This window comes from Engraulis encrasicolus, chromosome 7 (genome assembly GCF_034702125.1).
Source record: "Engraulis encrasicolus isolate BLACKSEA-1 chromosome 7, IST_EnEncr_1.0, whole genome shotgun sequence".
NCBI classification, from domain to species: domain Eukaryota; kingdom Metazoa; phylum Chordata; class Actinopteri; order Clupeiformes; family Engraulidae; genus Engraulis; species Engraulis encrasicolus.
In genome coordinates this window covers 18,361,397-18,379,443 of record NC_085863.1, presented here as the reverse complement: position 1 = coordinate 18,379,443, position 18,047 = coordinate 18,361,397, and the positions used below count along the sequence as shown (strand labels likewise).

Sequence of the window (18,047 nt, the reverse complement as noted above, 5' to 3'; positions counted from 1 at the left end):
ACACATTTTTGTGAACATTTCAGCCTATTGTGGCAAATAATGGAACATACGTGTATAGTATTAGAATTAGTAAGGGAATATTACTTTAGAGATGAAGATGCATTTGTGCTATGACAACAACAGAGGGCGCTACACCCCACTGACTAAACTTCTCAGAACCATGAGTACAAGGACTTGAAAGAGAACAATGTAAAATCTTTAGTACAACTTTGATAATACCTACAGTATGTTATCTGGTGTACCCCTCCTTAAATCAGATAATAATATAATCAGATAAGGACTTATTTGACATAGAAGTTTCACTGGATATTCACTGATAATCCTTTCGCCTGTATATAATATTTTCTTCATTTGTTCTGAGAGAGAGGGAGCGAGAGCTGTTACGCCAAACTTGCAAAGGAAAGGGCCTTTTCAAATATTGAGACAGCAGCATAACAGGAGAGACCTCAACCAACACGACACTCAGTCATCCTATAGTAGGCCTACTCAACTCAAGTTCATCATTTAATATTTCAAGAGCAAAGTCATTTTTTTAAATAACGGTCTCCGTTTATAACCTGCAGGTTAAAAAAAAGAGGCAACCCCTCTCAAGTTCATAGTTAGTTTAATGTCCAAATAGCAAAAAAAAAAACCTCTTTGCTGACAACCAGCTAAAAAAAAACACGAAAAGCCCCAGTGTTTGTTTTTGATTGTTTTGTTTTTTCCCCCGTCTTCATCCACAATTATATTTCATCCACTATTTCAACTTATTCTTCCCCTTTGTCTTTCTTGTTAGTTTAATGTCCAAAATAGCCAAAAAACAAAACAACTGATTAAATATTATTACTAACAACCATTTCAAAAACAATAAAAGAAACAGCCAACCCCAGTGTTTTTCTGCTGTTGTTTTCGCTCCCCCCACCCCCACCCCTCATACAGCAGTATTAATACGTCTCCTTCCCCTTGCACCACCCCGGTCCCCCCTCATCCATTAGTATTGCTACCCCCCCACCCATCCATTAGTATTGCTACTCCTCCCTCGCCATCCATTAGTATTGCTACTCCCCCTCCCCATCCATTAGTATTGCTACTCCTCCCTCGCCATCCATTAGTATTGCTACTCCCCCCCCCATCCATTAGTATTGCTACTCCCCCTCCCCATCCATTAGTATTGCTACTCCCCCACCCCCCCCATCCATTAGTATTGCTACTCCCCCACCCCCCCCATCCATTAGTATTGCTACTCCCCCCCCCCCCCCGCCCCCCATCCATTAGTATTGCTACCCCCCCCCCCCATCCATTAGTATTGCTACTCTCCCCCCCCCCCCCCATCCATTAGTATTGCTACTTCTTCTTGCCCTTGCCCCCTTTGCCCTTCTTGCCGCCCTTGGCCTTGGCTTTGGCCTTCATGGCCTTGCGTACGCAGTAGCCCCTCCAGTGGGCCTGGATGACGATGGCAGCGCGGCCCATCACCTCCTGGGCCCTCTCCTCCTCCTCCTGCCTCTCCAGGGCCAGACGCTGCTCCTCCATCACCTGCACACACAGAATATTGTCGCGTTTTTTATTACTTATTTATTTATTTAATTTTAATATTTTATTTATTTTCTTAATGTACATAATTGAGCATTGAGTATATATGAATATCTCAAGAAGATACTGTTGCTGTTGTCATTTGTTTATTCAATTTTAATTGTAATTTGTATTTATAATTTGTATGTATATAATTGAACATTTTTCATTTTAATTTAAATTATTTTACTAATGTACATAATTGAACATTGAGTATATTTGAATATTTCAAGAAAATATTGTTGCTGTTTTTTATTTATTTATTTTAGAGTAGAGTAGAGTAGAGTAGAGCTTCATTTATTGATCCCAGGGGGAAATTAAGGTGTCAAGTAGCATACACACATACAGTAAATAAAGACATTGCCCACGAGACATTACACACATACTTACACATAAAATAACCATATACGTATAGCTCACTGTTACATACATTTAGCCAAGGCATCTCACACACACACACACACACACACACACACACACACACACACACACACACACACACACACACACACACACACACACACACACACCAAATAGTAAAGTGTCACATGTGCCTTAGCTGAGTGGCACCTAAAAGCCAAGACAAAGTGACCAACAAAGTGTCCAGGAGTATCAGTAGTCTCTCTTCTTAATGTCCATAATTGAGTGTAGCGTGTGTTAGCGCACCTGTAGGTACTCCTCCTCCAGGACGCTGTAGTGTTCCTCCAACTCCCTCAGCTCCTCCTTCTCCTCCTCAAACACACGCTCCAACTCCTCCAGCTCCACCTGATCACACACACACACACACACACACACACACACACACACACACACACACACACACACACACACACACACACACACACACACACACACACACACAGACTCATACATATACACACAGAAAAATGTGCGTACACACACATTACGTATATGTGTGACACACACACACACCCACACCCACACACACAAACACACACACACACACACACACACACACACACACACACACACACACACACACACACACACACACACACACAGAGAGTACTAAAGTATATGGCAAATTTGTGAAACAAAGAACAACAAGACAAAAATTGTGTGTTCAGTTAAGTCAAGAAATACATGCGATTGGAACAGGGGACTATGTCCTATAGAACTGAGTTTCATATCAGCTGACGTCTCAACCGTACCTGTTTTTCACCCATGTCCGCGTCATACTTCTGAATCCAATTCTCGATCTCTGTCTCCACTTTGTATTTTTTCTGCAAACAGAAATTGCAGAGCTGTATAATATACAATCAGATGTCTAGATTTTCGGTATTCAGATTTTTGGTAGGTCTGTCCCTCACACCTTGCGCATGGTCATCTCCACGTCGCGGTTGTCTGTGATGAGACTGATCAGCTGGGCCTTCAGCAGGTTGACCTAGGAGTCAACACAGATGACATCAATTAACCCGTATGATTGTGAGGTTGTAAGATTCATGCCAAGTGCACCGGAATCTACAGACCAACCAAGTTAGACACTTCTCTGTCGGACGCCTCTAACTTGGATGTGCATAGAATCTATCTCTTTGGAATAATTTCCGGAACATTGGAAATATATAATAATATCGTGCACATTTTACCTACAATGTTATCCCTAAGACGCCATAGGCATTCCAAACAAAGATTCTGTGCACATCCCAGTTAGATCCCATCCCAGTTATATCACTGGTTCAAATAAATTAATGGTAACCCCATCAGCCAATTAGAAAAGAAAAAATAATAAAAAATAAAAAATAAACAGATACAGATAATTCCGTTGTGAAGAGAGATGTACTCTATAAGAGGTACAACACACAGATGGACTATATGCCCATATATGCTGGGTCAAACCCAGCCTAGGTCATTTCCCAGCCCATCTCTCCTCAGCTCATTTCCTGCCCTGAATCTCCTGCCCCGAATCTCCCCCCTCACTCCCTCCCGCTCATTTCCTGTCCCACTCTTCATTGCACTATCCTAATAAAGGCTAAAAACCCTCAAGAACATATTTAAAACTTCACTTGATCTTGACAAATGAAAGAGCTTTAGTTCCACATAGGTACCTCCTGGTTCATGCGCTGCTGGCGGCCGAAGGAGGCGTTCTGCTCGGCCTGATTCTGCTTCTCGGCATCCTGGCGCGTCCGCGACACAAAGTCCTCCGAGATCTTCTCCATCTGGTGCAGTGAGTTCTTCAGGCGGCGGATGGTCAGGTTCTTCTCAAAGATCTGATAGAGGGGCCAGAAGGAACAGTGATGGAGGTCTTGAAGGTCCAGTGGTGGGTAATTTGAGGAGATAGCCCCTTAACACATGCCGTTCCACCACTGGAACGTTGTAATAGTCACTGACAAAACTTCACTACCAGAGTACTACAGCACTATGACAGTACACAGGGCCTTTACTAATACATACAAAGTATGCTTGCCCGTCTTGCATTTGTTGCCCTTCATGCATGCATTGCCCTTCATGCATATGCTGCCCTTCATGCATACACAACATACTGGCCTGGTCTTTTACAGCATAAGATGTCTACGATTGGTCATTTAAAATGGTGGATTTACATGGAGAGAATCCACCGATTCATGTATGAACAGCGTACATTTCCAAGCCATAATGAACACTTAGAAAAGGTGGTGTTTGTAGATATTCATGGAAAAAATAGCATGAATCCGGGAAGTAAAGAAATAAAAAATGCACACACTGGAGTTATAACTCTGGGCCTGCCTCCTCATCCTATACTGCGTGATAGTATATCTACTTTACTCTAGTCTACTACGTAACTCTCCTTTAGGCCATACGTAACTGTACCTCCTCATCCTTGTGCAGTGTAACAGTATTTAGTATCTACTCTACTCTTCCCTACTGTACTTAACTCTGCTTCAGGCCTACCGCATCGTCCTTGTGCAGGGTAATAGTATTTAGTATCCACTCTACTCTACTCTCCCCACTCTACTTAACTCTGCTTCAGGCCTACCGCATCGTCCTTGTCCTTGATGGAAGCCGCCACCTCGGCCTCCAGGCTGGACACCAGCTCCAGGTTGCTATGGTAGCGCTGCGAGGTCTCCTGCATGCGGCACATGCGCTCCTTCTCCTCCATGGGCGTGGTGAGCAGACGCTCCAGCAGCACCGAGCGCAGCTCCACCAGGCCCTTGGCCAGCGCCCCGGTGCTCTCCTCGTGCGAGCCTGCCTCCAGCATGCCCATCAGGAAGCCCAGTGTCCGGTTGACCAAGGGGCAGGCCTGGTTCCTCCGGAACAAGTGTTGGATGGAGCAGTGGACACTGTCCGCTGCGTCCGCCTTCCCCTTGAGTGTTGACGGCGTCTGGTTCTCTGGCTTTGCTGTCAGGGCACGGAGGTACTCGTACCGGTCGCTGACCTAAGGGATGTAAGGGACTATTTTCCTGTATTCATATTGTATGCTTTTGGCATGTGTTGTGTTGTCATTCTGTTTGTCTTATACAGACTTAAAGACTCATCTGGACTGTACCTGTGTGCATACATTTACAATTAACAACCACCACAATGGAACAATGGAAGTAAATTATTTTGAGCTATTTTGTGTTTTCCTTTTGACAGAATGTGCAAAGGCCCATCACCCAACACGTTACTTATTTTAATATTTGTAGTGTGCAGTGTCAAAAAATACTGTAAAATCACTGAAACTAAGCTAAACTAAAACGATATGAATATGAATATCAATATAGACAAACCTCGATGTGATTCTCCATCATCGTTCTCAGCCCGTCGTCAGCCGCAACGTGACTCAGGCCTTTGTTGGTCATAACAGCCGGCAGCAGGGAGATCATCTCCACCTTCTGGATGGCAATGGTAATAATATTTTGATAAATAAATCTGAAGAGTGCTGTCCTTCGCTTCCTTCATTCAATAATATTTTTATTAGAGATGCACCGGATCCAAGACCCGGTTCCGGATCCGGCAGGATAATAGGGTTTTTCACAGGATCCGGATCCAGTTCCAGGATCCAGGATCCGGTGGCCGAGGCTTTTCAGTCAAAATACTTTGAGCCAACGTGATAAAAAGGGCCCACGTGTGTGAGTAGGCTATGTGTTTCAACCCTTTCGTAGGATCCGGTATCCGGTTCCGGATCCGGCAGGATCTTAAGCAGTGGATCTGGTATCCGGCAGGATCCTAAAAATCAGGATCCGGTGCATCTCTAATTTTTATAGCACATTATCATACACAATTGTTATTCAATGTCCTTTTGGGGAAAGAAAGAAGAGATAGACAAAGAATATTGTAAAAAAAAAAGAAAAAGAAAAAAAGTAAGACTGTGTAGATAAAGACCATTCAAAGTAGTTATTAGCCCACTCTGGTTACATACTACTTTCTCAATAACCTTACCTTTAAAGGGGAGATCTGAAATGGGCCTATAGTTTTTTTTAGCACACAAGATTCTCAATTCCTCTAAGTAAGTAGTTCTTAACCTTTTTTTTCTTAAAGCCCACCTTACCTGAGCCCAAGACAAGCCGCGTCCCCCAACCCAAACTTCTACACGTGTATACGCACTAAAAAATGATGTGAGGGATTAATTACAACGGTTCTGGCTCAAGATGTTAATCAGTAGCTTAATGGCTTTACATGGGGACCAAAACACATTTTAATTTGGTTTGATTTGGACTAATTCTAATGTTCGCAAGCAGAATTTTGGTCACAACCTCAACACAGAAAAATCTTGCGGACCCCCCCAATCTCCGGCGCACCCCCAGGGTTACCTGGATGCAGGCCTCCAGGATGCCGGCGATGCGCTGTGTCTCCAGGGACACCAGCTTCTTCCTGGACGGGTCCATGATCTTCAGGCAGTCATCGCGGGCGGTCTTGGTTTTGGATGGCGAAACGACCACTTGCCCAGACATGACCACTTGTGGTGGTGCTTCGGAGGCAAGCATTGTTCTACGATTCTGGAAAAGAAATTAAAAACGCACTTTATTGTGAAAGTGAATGCCCAACTGGGATACTCCAACTCCCATTGTCATTGTGACATAGCACTCCACAGCACACAAGTGTACACTGCACACTAAACACAACGAAATTGCATTTATGCCTCACTCATGCAAGGAAGCAGCCCCCAATGGCACCCGAAAGGGAGTAGTGCGGCGGGACGGTACCATGCTCAGTTTACGTCAGTCATGGAGGAGCATGGGGGAGAGCACTGGTTAATTACTCCCCCCACCAACCTGGCGAGTTGGGAGTCGAACCGACAACTTACCCATGACTGCCCATTATTATTAGTAGTATTATCATTGTTCAATATAGGCGTCAGTTTCAACTGTACGTAGTACGTAGACTTACTTTTCTTACTTACTTGCCTAGAAAGTTTGATATAACTTACTTAGACAGCCTGACACAATATACAAGATTTTGGTTTCTTGTCTGGTAGGAGAAGCATCATCGAGTGGACATCAACTGTACTATTTAGCTTAGGTATAAAAATGTGATATTTGTACTCTGCAACAGCTAGGCAAACACACATTCACACTCAGGGGCCAGTGACCTCATCAGAGGACAGAGGGCGATCATTACAATACACATTCGATCTACTGTGTCTCATATGTATTTCTTCTCTGTATCTGAATCCCACACTGTCCCATGGCACTTGTCATTTGTTACACAGACTGGCTCATGGGACCTTGGCAGTTCACACTTAGCGGTAATCATAGGCTATGACAAGATGAGACAGTAGGAGGGCCCAACAAGGCAGTAGGTCAGTGTCATGGGACAGTTAAGAGGACAGAGAGTGATCAGGGTTGGACTGGCCATCTGGCATAGCGGGCATTTAACGGCGGGCCCCACACCCGCATGGGCCCCTATTTTCAGAAATGTAAATATATATATATATATGTTTGTGTTTTTATTAACATTTCTGAAAATAGGGGCCCACAACGGTGTGGGGCCCACAAGGGTGTGGCGCCCACCGGTGATTCAGTTCTGCGCTGCTAATTATGAGAGCTCCCTATAAGCCGAAAGTGCCCGAGTCCTATTTCTCCCCCAGTCCAGATCTGAGAGTGATAGCTGTTGGGTAGCATTTTTGTTGCCCTGAGGTTGCAGAATGTTGCTGTTTTTCCAGCACGGGTCAGTAAAATAAAGGATTCTGGTGAAATTGTAGATAGGAGATGCATTGGATCAGTTTACATGCCACCAAGACCTGCAGTTAAAAATAGAGATGCACCAGATCCTGATTTTTAGGATCCTGCCGGATACCGGATCCACTGCTTAAGATCCTGCCGGAACCGGATACCGGATCCTACGAAAGGGTTAGTCTACTCGCACACGTGGGCCCTTTTTATTACGTTGGCTCAAACTATCTTTTAGACTCATTGGCTTACTGACAAACTGCCTGCAACGGCCGCTTCCAAAGGGCTTTCACTCCATGCAGTGATTGGGGTTGTGAAAGACTGACTGAAAAGCCTAGGCTACGTAAAAACTAGAGATGCACCAGATCCTGATTTTTAGGTAACTGCCGGATACCGGATCCACTGCTTAAGATCCTGCCGGATCCGGATCCTGTGAAAAACCCTATTATCCTGCCTTTTCCGGATCCGGAACCGGATCCGGTGCATCTCTAGTTAAAAATAGCCTGTACATAGGCCAGCCACCTGATTCATGTCTCTACAGCGCAGCTATACCTGCACCAGACCAAAGACTACCACCTTATTACATTGAATGGGAGCACATATTTAGACAGTAAGCTTACACAGGTCCACACAGCCATCAACAAGCTTCTATTTGACGTCATACGGTAGGCTATTTGTTGTTATTTTCCCATTAGAATGTTAAGGGTTTTTAGAGGATTACATTTTAAGCAAACATCAGGTTGCCAGTTCCAGGTCTAGTACTAAAGTCTTCTGGCTGCCATGAATATGCAGCATTTCAAAGCTGTAAAAAGTACAGTAAGTCTGATAAGTTATTGTGAATCAGACCACGGAGGTAGTCTACTTACCGCCATTGCATCTTAAGTTTAATCATCCATTCACCACACGATAAACAAATAAGTCGGACTGCAATAGTATGATCAGTTTAGACGTGTCTACATGACAATATGATTTTATTTGTGGGGTGCAATATTGTTTTTAACCACCATCAATTGAATTCTGTGTATGGTATAAGGCCTGGAATTTGTCCACTTCATTTAATCCAATTTAAGATTGACACTTTTGTTTTCTTTTAAACTAGGCCAGTTATCAAAAGTGCAAAGTTGCAGATGAAGGCCTTGAACACTGTGGAAAGAAAAAGGATTGATATATTTTTGTAGCACTTCGCAAGACCTTTGTAACAATAGCTTATGTGGTGGTCTTGGGGCACCCTCGCTGCTGCATATTTGTATGATTGCTGAGTCAATGCTGACACATAATTGATTGTCCACAGGGCCGGCCCGAGGCATAAGCGAACTATGCGGTGGCTTAGGGCCCCCAAACCACCAGGGGCCCCCGTGAGCAGTGAACTTCTATGAAGAAATTAATTATCTAGTTTTCCAGGTCATAATTTTTTTCTGGCCTACTCAATAGGCCCTCCAAGATTTCTCTTCTCTGTTCTACATTACTTGTATACTGCTTTACTCTGTATTGGCCCCACACTTTGTACTTGCTTGTAACTTACTGTATGCCCTCTCTGTAAGTTGTTTTGGATACAAGTGTCAGCTAAATGTAATATAATGCAAATGGCACTGGTATGTTCTAAGCAAATTACATATTATGGTAGCCCTAATAACAGTGGATAGGCTACAGATTGTTAAACACACTGTGTAGCCTATGGCAGTGGTTCCCAACATTTTTTCTTTAGGGATCCATATTTTGGCCTATAGGATTATGAAGCATCTGATGCTGAGTAGCTGGTGGTATGGGGGGGCCCCGGATTAAATTTTGCTTAGGGCCCCCGGCCCCATAACAGCTTGGGCCGGCCCTAATTGGAAAAAATGAACAGACAAGTGCCTCCTGTAGCGTTGACTGCTGCAATGTCTATACTCATAAATTCACCTTGAAAGGTGCAACTAGGCTAATTCAAAATGCTGAAACTAGAATTCTAACCAAAACAAAGAAAAGAGATCACACATGCTTTGGTCCTTGCACTTTCCCCCAGTGAGGTTTAGAATTGAATTTAAAACTCTTGTAGCCTGCAAGTCGCAGTGGGTACAGCTATTGCAGATATGCATATCATCCCAAAAGATGCACAGTAAACAATGCAGTGTTGGGGTCAGCTCTATGTTCCCACAGCCCATTGGTCCGGCCCATTGGTCCCACAGCCCAATGGTCCCACAGCTTATTCCTGATGCTCAATGCTCCCACATTTTAAAGAAATCATTCAAATATAGGCCCTATGTTCTACAACTCCATGTTCCCATATTTCAGAATAAACTAAGAGATCATGCCTTTGGAACATAGGGCCTAAATTTAAATAAATTCTTAGAAATGTGGGATCATGCAGCAGGAATAAGCTTATGCTGTGGGACCAATGGGCTGTGGGACCAATGGGCCTTAAAAAATAATGTTGAAAATCTTATTAATGTGGGACCAATGGGCTGTGGGAACATAGAAACGCTCCCGCAGTGTTAACTTAATTCAACAATTAGAGAGTACTCTGCTCCCAAAAAAATCGATTCTCGAAGCGTGGAAGTAACACAGCATTTTTTTTTTTTACTGTGTCTTCGCTCTTATAGACTCTCCTCTTGTTGGGTAAAAAAAGTCAGGGCGAAATTCCATAGCCATTCTGCAAAATGCTGGAACCAGCTTTAGCTAAAAACAGCTTTGTTTTCATCTGGCTTTGATAAACATTCTCTTTTATGATAATACTATCCCTAAAGTTTCTTTCTCAAACATTAAACCACGACTGAGAGTGTGCTAAATTAATAATACATTTGATTGATTTATTGATTGACTGACTGACTGACTTACTGACTGTCTGTCTGTCTGTCTGTCTGTCTGATTGATTGATTGATTGATTGATTGATTGATTGATTGATTGATTGATTGAATGAGTGAGTGAGTGAGTGGGAGTGGTTATTCGGTTCGTGCTGTTAGATTATGTCATGTGTAAACAAGTAGTAACAAACATGGGTAGGTCTCTTATTTTGGGAGCGTACCAATGTTCCCACGCCCCATTGGTCCCACAGCCCATTGGTCCCACGGCCCACTGGTCCCACAGCCCATTGGTCCCACAACCCATTGGTCCCACAGCCCATTGATCCCACATCACTAAGACTTTTTTTCATTTTTTAGGCCCATTGGTCCCACAGCCCATTGGTCCCACAACCCATTGGTCCCACAGCCCATTGGTCCCACGTTGCTTTTTTATTTGAATTTCTAGGCCCATTGGTCCCACGGGACTCACTAGTTCAAGGCTCTTTCGGTACTTACCGCTTACGTCATACGACCCTAATCCTAACCTTAACCCTAACCCTAACCCTAACCTTAACCCTAAACCTAACCCTAACCTTAAATCGCTTGTTTGAAATGTTTGATTATCATGTGAAGTACAGAGAGGGCGTCAAACTAGTGGGTCCCTTGGTCCCACAGCCCATTGAAGTGTTTGTGATGTGGGACCAATGGACTGTGGGACCAATGGGCTGTGGGACCAACGGACCTAAAAATTAATTTAAAAATCTTAGTGATGTGGGACCAATGGGCTGTGGGACCATTGGGCCTAGTTTTGAAAAAACGCAAAAGTCTTAGCAATGTGGGACCAATGGGCTGTGGGACCAATGGGCCGTGGGAACATTGGGCTGACCCCCTTATTTTGAACCTAACACAACACAAACACTTTAGGCCTATTCATTTGACACTAAAACATACCTGAGATGTAAAGTGGACATCAAAGGTCTCCCCCTCCACTTATATTTGATTGAGGCGATTTGGTCATTCCCGTCTAATTTCACTTCCAAAGTTTGACATTTGCCACGTTTTCAGGCGTTCTGTGTACAGAAACTAAGCATCATCAACTAGTGGTTGCTATGCGATTGGCATGGCAACACAAACTCGCTTTTCAATGCGACAAAAGTCAATTCTCACTATCCCACATGTGCCAGATCCTGATATTTTGATTGAATTTCAAAATATAAACATATGTGTATATTTGTTAATTTTGCGTCTGTCAAAGTACATTGGAGCTTTGGGCTTTCCACCCTTTTTTCTTTTCTGTAGAGCTACTAGTTGTGTAAGCTTTTATTTTGACGGGCTGTCATGTTTCGTCCGAAAGGGTTGACGACATGTCGTGGTGGTCATAAAAAATAAATGCACTCTCTTGGGTACCGCCGATATGCTGTTAGCTGAGTGTTATTTTGCTTATGGAAAATGTAAGAATGTATTTAGGAATGACCTTTTTACATTATAGAAATAAGTACTGAACTTGTTTTTGTATTGTATTCCCATCTGGACTTTCTGTAGAGTTTACCTAGCGTCTGCAAACTCGTCTGTTAGTTAGCCAGTTAGTTAGCAAAATCGAATGGTTTGGTGTTGAGGTTGTTCAGAAACTACTTTGATAATCGAGTGTATTAATGCAACACAGACATTGTCCCGTTATCCACAGTTCTCTCATTTGGAGCAAATATTAGCTAGCTCTCTCCACCACATTATGCATTATAAGTTGACACAAGAATCGCGAACTTTTAAGGCAGCTAGCTATAGCTAAAATAAATGTGAAGTTATCGCTTCAGTGGAGATGATTAATGGTTACCCGTGGCGGTCTTTAATAAATTATTGATGAGGTAAACAACAGAGCTATTAGGAAAACTTGGTCCATCATCAGTAAACGACTCTGATTAACGGTGAGATGGCTGACGGTGACGACGATGTCCCCTTAATTTTGACCTGGGACGAGGACACAAGCGGTTTGCTGACGGACGACGCATCTGAAAGACCCGATGAAAGTAAGTCACACAGTGTCATCTCGTTCGATTTTGGGTCCCCTTGTATACCGAGCACGTCAAATGGACCGGACAAAGCTTTTAAACTTGCGATGCCTCTCCAGTTTGGTTTAGACTTGGGCTTGACCTCCCTGTGCTTGTAAAACCATAGAAAGAACGCACATGAAGGTGCAGCGGAGTTCCTTTGCTTGTGTTGTTGTCGACGTGCTATGCCACTTAAACACTTGTCAACTACTGTGCCCAGTTCCCTTCTTATTGCATTCTGAGCTAGAGCTATTGTCCATTGTTGATTACACGTACTAAGCTCTTACCTTGCCATGTCTGACGTTGTGATATACCCTTTCTTTATTCTACAGAGTAGCTCATACATTGCTTCTGCCAGACAAAGTTAATGTTGACCGGTCGTTTTAATCACTGTCAGGCAGTGACACAACAGTTCCTAATAGGCTCGTGGTATAAAAAGACTCTGCGGCTTAAATCCACCTGTACTGGAACTTGGCTGAGAGAGAGTCATTGCACTTAATCACATCACAGTCCTGCTGCATGATGATCGACTGTCCTCATTCGTTTTCAACTTTTGCCCCCACCTTGACTACATGAGTGCGTGACTACACGCCATGTCGGTGGTCCATTGTGCTGTTTTTCTAGAGGCTGTCAAAAGAGAGATGGGGTGCATAATAGGCACCAGCAGTAAACAGGATGGGCAGCAGGTTGTACAAAGGGGATCAGGCAAGCAGAGGGCTGGATGCTCAGTTACTGTGCGTCGCCAAGCAGACAGGACAGGGTAGCAGAAAATGATAAGGAGATGGTGTAAAAGAACTACAGAGAAAGCCACATGTTTTGTCAGCTGCCCTTTGTACCACACACACACACACACACACACACACACACACACACACACACACACACACACACACACACACACACACACACACACACACACAGGAACTGACTCCACTGTGTCAGCAGTTAAGCAGATGCCTCCCTGTCCCGCTGCATACATGTTATCCTGTCCCCTCTTGTCTATGAGGGTGACCTGTAGGGGGCCAGGGGGTTATTTGTCCGCCTTTCTTGCCTTTTCTTTTTTCTTTTGTGTGGTACGATGTTACACAGAGGTTGCACCACCCGAATGTGTGCTACTACTAAGATGTCATGTCACTGACCCACGAGCAATCTTAAAAGTAAAAACTGAAGCTGTGTTTGGTAGGTGGTGTGGTGATCTTAAAACAATCACTTGCATGTCACAGGCAGTGTCATTCACTCACACTTTTTTACCACCTCAGGAACTTGGGAGCTCGTTGGCTTTCTTAAAATAAATTGATGTTAGTGTAGCCAAATGCTATACAATAGGTCGTATGGTTCACTGCATAGAGCACTGCTTTATGTTCGGGCAGTCATGGGTAAACGGTTAGGGCGTCAGACTTGTAACGCAAAGGTTGCTGGTTCTAACTCCCGACCCGGCAGGTTGGTGGCAGGAGTAATGAACTAGTGCTCTCCCCCACTCTCCTCCATGACTGAGGTATCCTGAGCATGGTACCGTCCCGCCGCACTGCTCCCTTGGGACCCCATTGAGGGCTGCCCTCTTGCATGGGTGAGGCATAAATGCAATTTTGTTGTGTGCAGTGTGTAGTGTTCACTTGTGTGCTGTGGAATGGTGTGTAACAATGACAATGGGAGTTGGAAAGGTTTTCCAGCAAGTACAAACAGGGATTTGAAATGCCCTGTTATTGCATACCTTTGCACATTGCAAATGTATTCGGCTTCAAATTGTTGATGTGTGTCATCTTAGTAGGCCTTCTTTGGGGCATATAGGCCGATGCCTATGGCCTAGGTGGTTCACACAGTCAAAATGAGCTGAGAGCCATCAGTTTATGAAGTCAGCTTTTCACCCGTCTGTTGGCTATTCTTCTGTGGTGCAGTGGGCCTAAGCTGCATCACATTAAAGTGCTGTTTTTAGAGGTCTCGTGTGCTCCTTGTTGCCATGCATGCCCAGCCCAGCCCCTGTGCAGCAAATGGCTTAACTCAATTGAGGAAGACTGGACCTTTGTGCCCGATTAATCCCACACCTTTGGGTTTCTAAATACTTCCTGGGGGAATAACAGCAGAATGTAGCTTGTGTCTGCTCAGAATTTTCTGCCTTTGGGGTAAACAACATTAAGAAATGTGGACCCGCTGGAGAAACGCTCTATTATCTCAGGGTAAGGTAGGCTACTCCAACTGCACCGAGGCTATCTAACAGTATGTGAGGAAAAGTCTGATGTGAAGAATTCATATTGGACTGTGTTCTGTGCAAGGGCTGGATGATACAGCAAAAACATTATCACAGTAAGCGTTTCCATGTTAATCTTTTAGGAATTTGATCTGTATAATTATTTTTTGTTGTTTTTCATTGACTGGGCTGGGCAGAATCAGAGGACAACAGTTGTGGTAGGGTCCAGGAACAATACATGGCATTATAAAGTAGCCTATAGAATATGAAGGAAAAAGTTAATAACATGAATGCTAATGATAATATTATCTGCATTACACTATGATGTCATGATACAAGCCATATGCTTGAAGTTATACAGTTGTCTGTCTCTTAAATAATTATTTTTTATTTTATGTGAATTGTCCAGCCCTGTTCTGTTATGTCGGTTAATCTCTAAAGAGGAAAACCGGACCAGTTGGTTGACTCTGAGACTCTGAGAAAATGTCAACATGGCTCAGACAACTGTTTGTGTTTGGTTACTTTGCAAATTATGTCACATCTCTGTCTTGTTGCGGCTCACCTCACCTCCCCTTTGTAGTGAGTCACCTTGCCTCACCTCTATCACTTGCCGTGACCTGCCTTGCCTTAGTTACCCGTCTTGCCGTAGTGACTTGTCTGTACTTGTATATTGTAAGCCTTGTGCATGAGATCACAGACATCTCTTGGAGTGCGTTGCAATATGCGACCTAGCCTCCTCCACTTGCCTCCTCCACTGCTTCTCGTCATGATGACATCACTGACAACAGCATAGGGGTGGGCGATATGACGATATTAAATCGTGAATCGTGATATTGAGTAAAAGATCGTCTCGAATCTGCCAAAGTGGAGAAATCGTATAGATCGTCTTGCAGTGAGGATGTTTATTATCAGCATCAGGGTGACATTTTCTCACTTGTGTTGTTGTCTTCACTTTATGCTTACATTATAGTATTCCAATTGTACACTTTATGAGAGTATCATCAGTGTATTAACATTTTATTGACTGCAAATTACAAATTGCAAGTATATGAAAGTTGTTTTTTGTTGATTTTATTTTTTGGATGGAAGATCGTGATAAAAAATCGAAATCGAGATTTCATGTTAAAAAATCGTGATACAACATTTTTGCCATATCGCCCACCCCTACAACAGCATTATATTTCAATATCTTGCAAAAGCTCAATTATAGAGTCTTTTTCTCATTTGCAACTGGGATGGTGAATGAAAAACAGTCCCTCAAAAGTTGTTGTGGCTAGGCTGACAGCTGGGAAACTTTATCGTTTTCTCCACGGAGGAGGGGCCAGGAGGCGGGACGAGGAGACAAGCGCAAGTGGAGGAGGCAAGGTTGCATATTGCAACGCACTCTTGGATATTGTTTTTCCCAGGCTACTCCCCTGCAGTATGCAGTTATAGGCTACTGTCTGGAGGTGAACTTGCATTCTAGGGATGTGATCAATATTTTATATCGACAGGGCTCTAAAATAACACCCCGCCGCCAACCAGCCAAATGCTGGTTAAAATTCAGTTTGGCTGTTAGAAATGAAAGCTTACTACCACCCAGTCACTTTGAACCATTTGTGAGTGTGTGTTTGGCTAATACGATAAACATCTGCTAACCATTTTGGCTGGTGATTAAAAAGTTAATTTAGAGCCCTGCATATTGCAATATATTGTATTGGGCCTCTTGCCGGTACATGCATCATATTGTGACACCTGTATCGTGATGCTTAATAGTTGGAGGCGTTTTGACAATACCCGGCCCTGCAGTCTAGTGCATTTGATTTTATACATAGGTTTTCCTTTTACAAACATTCACAATGTGAGAAGGGGCAAGATACCAAGCAGCCAACCACGTGAGCAGATTTTTTGATTGACAGCAGTTTCCAACAATCAGAGGTTGAACAGTGCGCAGCTAGTCACACAGCCAGGGATTGTTTGCAAACGGGAAACCCATGTATAGTGAAGCAGAATGGAGTAATGTACTTCCCCCTCCCCTCATGGTTGATGCAAGTAACCTTCACTTGTAGAGTTAGTTGGGCACAGTGCCTGGTGCTAAACAAAAAAGTAACGTTTTGTGGGAAAAAGTTCGCACAGTCCTTTTGGATTTTTTCTTCTTTTAAGTTATCTTTTCTTTTAATTCACTGGCAAGCATGATGACGTTTCGACCTCTCGGTCTTCCTCAGATTCACTGACAAACACAGGCTTGACACATTATCTACAACCATGCATGATGCAAGTAACCTCCCTGCTCTGTGCTTCCTCCTGTCATGGACAGCTACAGAGTTGCACACGCATGCACAGTTCAGTGTGAGGGGAGTGGGGCTCATGTTCAGACTGAGCATCTTCCTGTGTTGCTCTGTTCCCTTGTCTGGTTGACGTGCGATAACATGTACAGAAGAACATGGAGTGAGTTGGCACAGTGATTGTGCCCTGTTCACCAGATTAGGAGTCTGTCTTGAAGAGAATGTGTCGTGCCCCTCTTTTTCTCTTGTGTTGTATGTAATGAAAGGTGAATGACAGAGACAGAATTATACACACACACACACACACACACACACACACACACACACACACACACACACACACACACACACACCTTACCTCTCTGACTATATGGCGCATCCACAGAGTTCAAACACAGACACACACACACACACACACACACACACACACACACACACACACACACACACACACACACACACACACACACACACACACACACCTTACCTATCTGACTATATGGCGCATCCACAGAGTTCAAACACAGATACACACACACACACACACACACACACACACACACACACACACACACACACACACACACACACACACACACACACACACACACACACACACACACACATACACACACACACACACACACACACCTGACATCAGGAGGAGGGACACTAGTAGCAGTACTGCAGTTGGCCAGAACAGCCTGTACACTGTCGTGTGTGTGTGTGTGTGTGTGTGTGTTTGCGTGTCTATGTGAATGATTAATCTAGAGTGTGACACTACATGTGGTCATACACAAGGTGCCTCTCGTCTCCGCTTGGCCACAGTAGACAGTAGTGTGTCCTGTCCCCGTCCGGCCGCTGGTGAGCAGAATGCTTAGTGTCCCCGTCTGCCAAGTGGCGGGGGACATCTGTGGAGGCCTGAGGCCACCAGCCCTGCGTGTGCGTGCCACCACCACCACCACCACCACCACCACCATGGGTACCAGTGATGACGATGACGAGCAGAACCTCAAGAGAGGAACGGGATCTTGGCCAGTTCACATTTCCTCTTTAGAGAAGTTTGCCAACGGCTGGGGTATGTTGTTGTGTCTTGGACTGGAGGGGTGTTGTTTTGAAACAATGTTTGTCTCCATAGCTTCACTCCAGTGGGCTA

At 44.0% G+C, this 18,047-nt stretch overlaps 2 protein-coding genes across 3 annotated transcripts in view; one reads left to right on the top strand and one right to left on the bottom strand.

The window, feature by feature from the left end:
• Positions 1 to 1,308: 1,308 nt before the first annotated feature.
• On the bottom strand, positions 1,309 to 11,504 carry iqcd (IQ motif containing D). Its single transcript, XM_063203008.1, has 9 exons — positions 11,349 to 11,504; positions 6,279 to 6,464; positions 5,256 to 5,360; positions 4,523 to 4,921; positions 3,615 to 3,776; positions 2,882 to 2,953; positions 2,721 to 2,792; positions 2,215 to 2,313; positions 1,309 to 1,512 (listed from the first exon to the last, which is right to left on the bottom strand). The coding sequence occupies exons 2-9, from the start codon at positions 6,450 to 6,452 to the stop codon at positions 1,324 to 1,326; spliced, it is 1,272 nt and encodes a 423-aa protein (XP_063059078.1). The 5' UTR covers positions 6,453 to 6,464; positions 11,349 to 11,504; the 3' UTR covers positions 1,309 to 1,323.
• A 215-nt stretch (positions 11,505 to 11,719) lies between these two features.
• tpcn1 (two pore segment channel 1) overlaps positions 11,720 to 18,047 on the top strand; it is a 31,676-nt gene continuing 25,348 nt past the window's right edge. Inside the window, exon 1 of one of the 2 annotated variants that reach the window (XM_063202994.1) lies at positions 11,720 to 12,421. In XM_063202994.1, the coding sequence (XP_063059064.1) occupies positions 12,325 to 12,421 (97 nt within the window). In that variant the 5' untranslated portion in view covers positions 11,720 to 12,324. Of the gene's footprint in view, positions 12,422 to 17,898; positions 17,970 to 18,047 lie in introns of those variants that run through there. The other variant, XM_063202996.1, reaches the window with a different exon arrangement.

Bases quoted from the DNA above. Each gene is read 5' to 3' on its own strand.
- iqcd (XM_063203008.1), bottom strand. From the start codon at position 6,452: ATGCTTGCCTCCGAAGCACCACCACAAGTGGTCATGTCTGGGCAAGTG. The intron at 4,922-5,255 runs GTTTGTCTATAT...TACATCCCTTAG, and splicing joins TGATGGAGAATCACATCGAG to GTCAGCGACCGGTACGAGTA. The intron at 2,314-2,720 runs GTACGGTTGAGA...GTGTGTGATCAG, and splicing joins CGGACATGGGTGAAAAACAG to GTGGAGCTGGAGGAGTTGGA.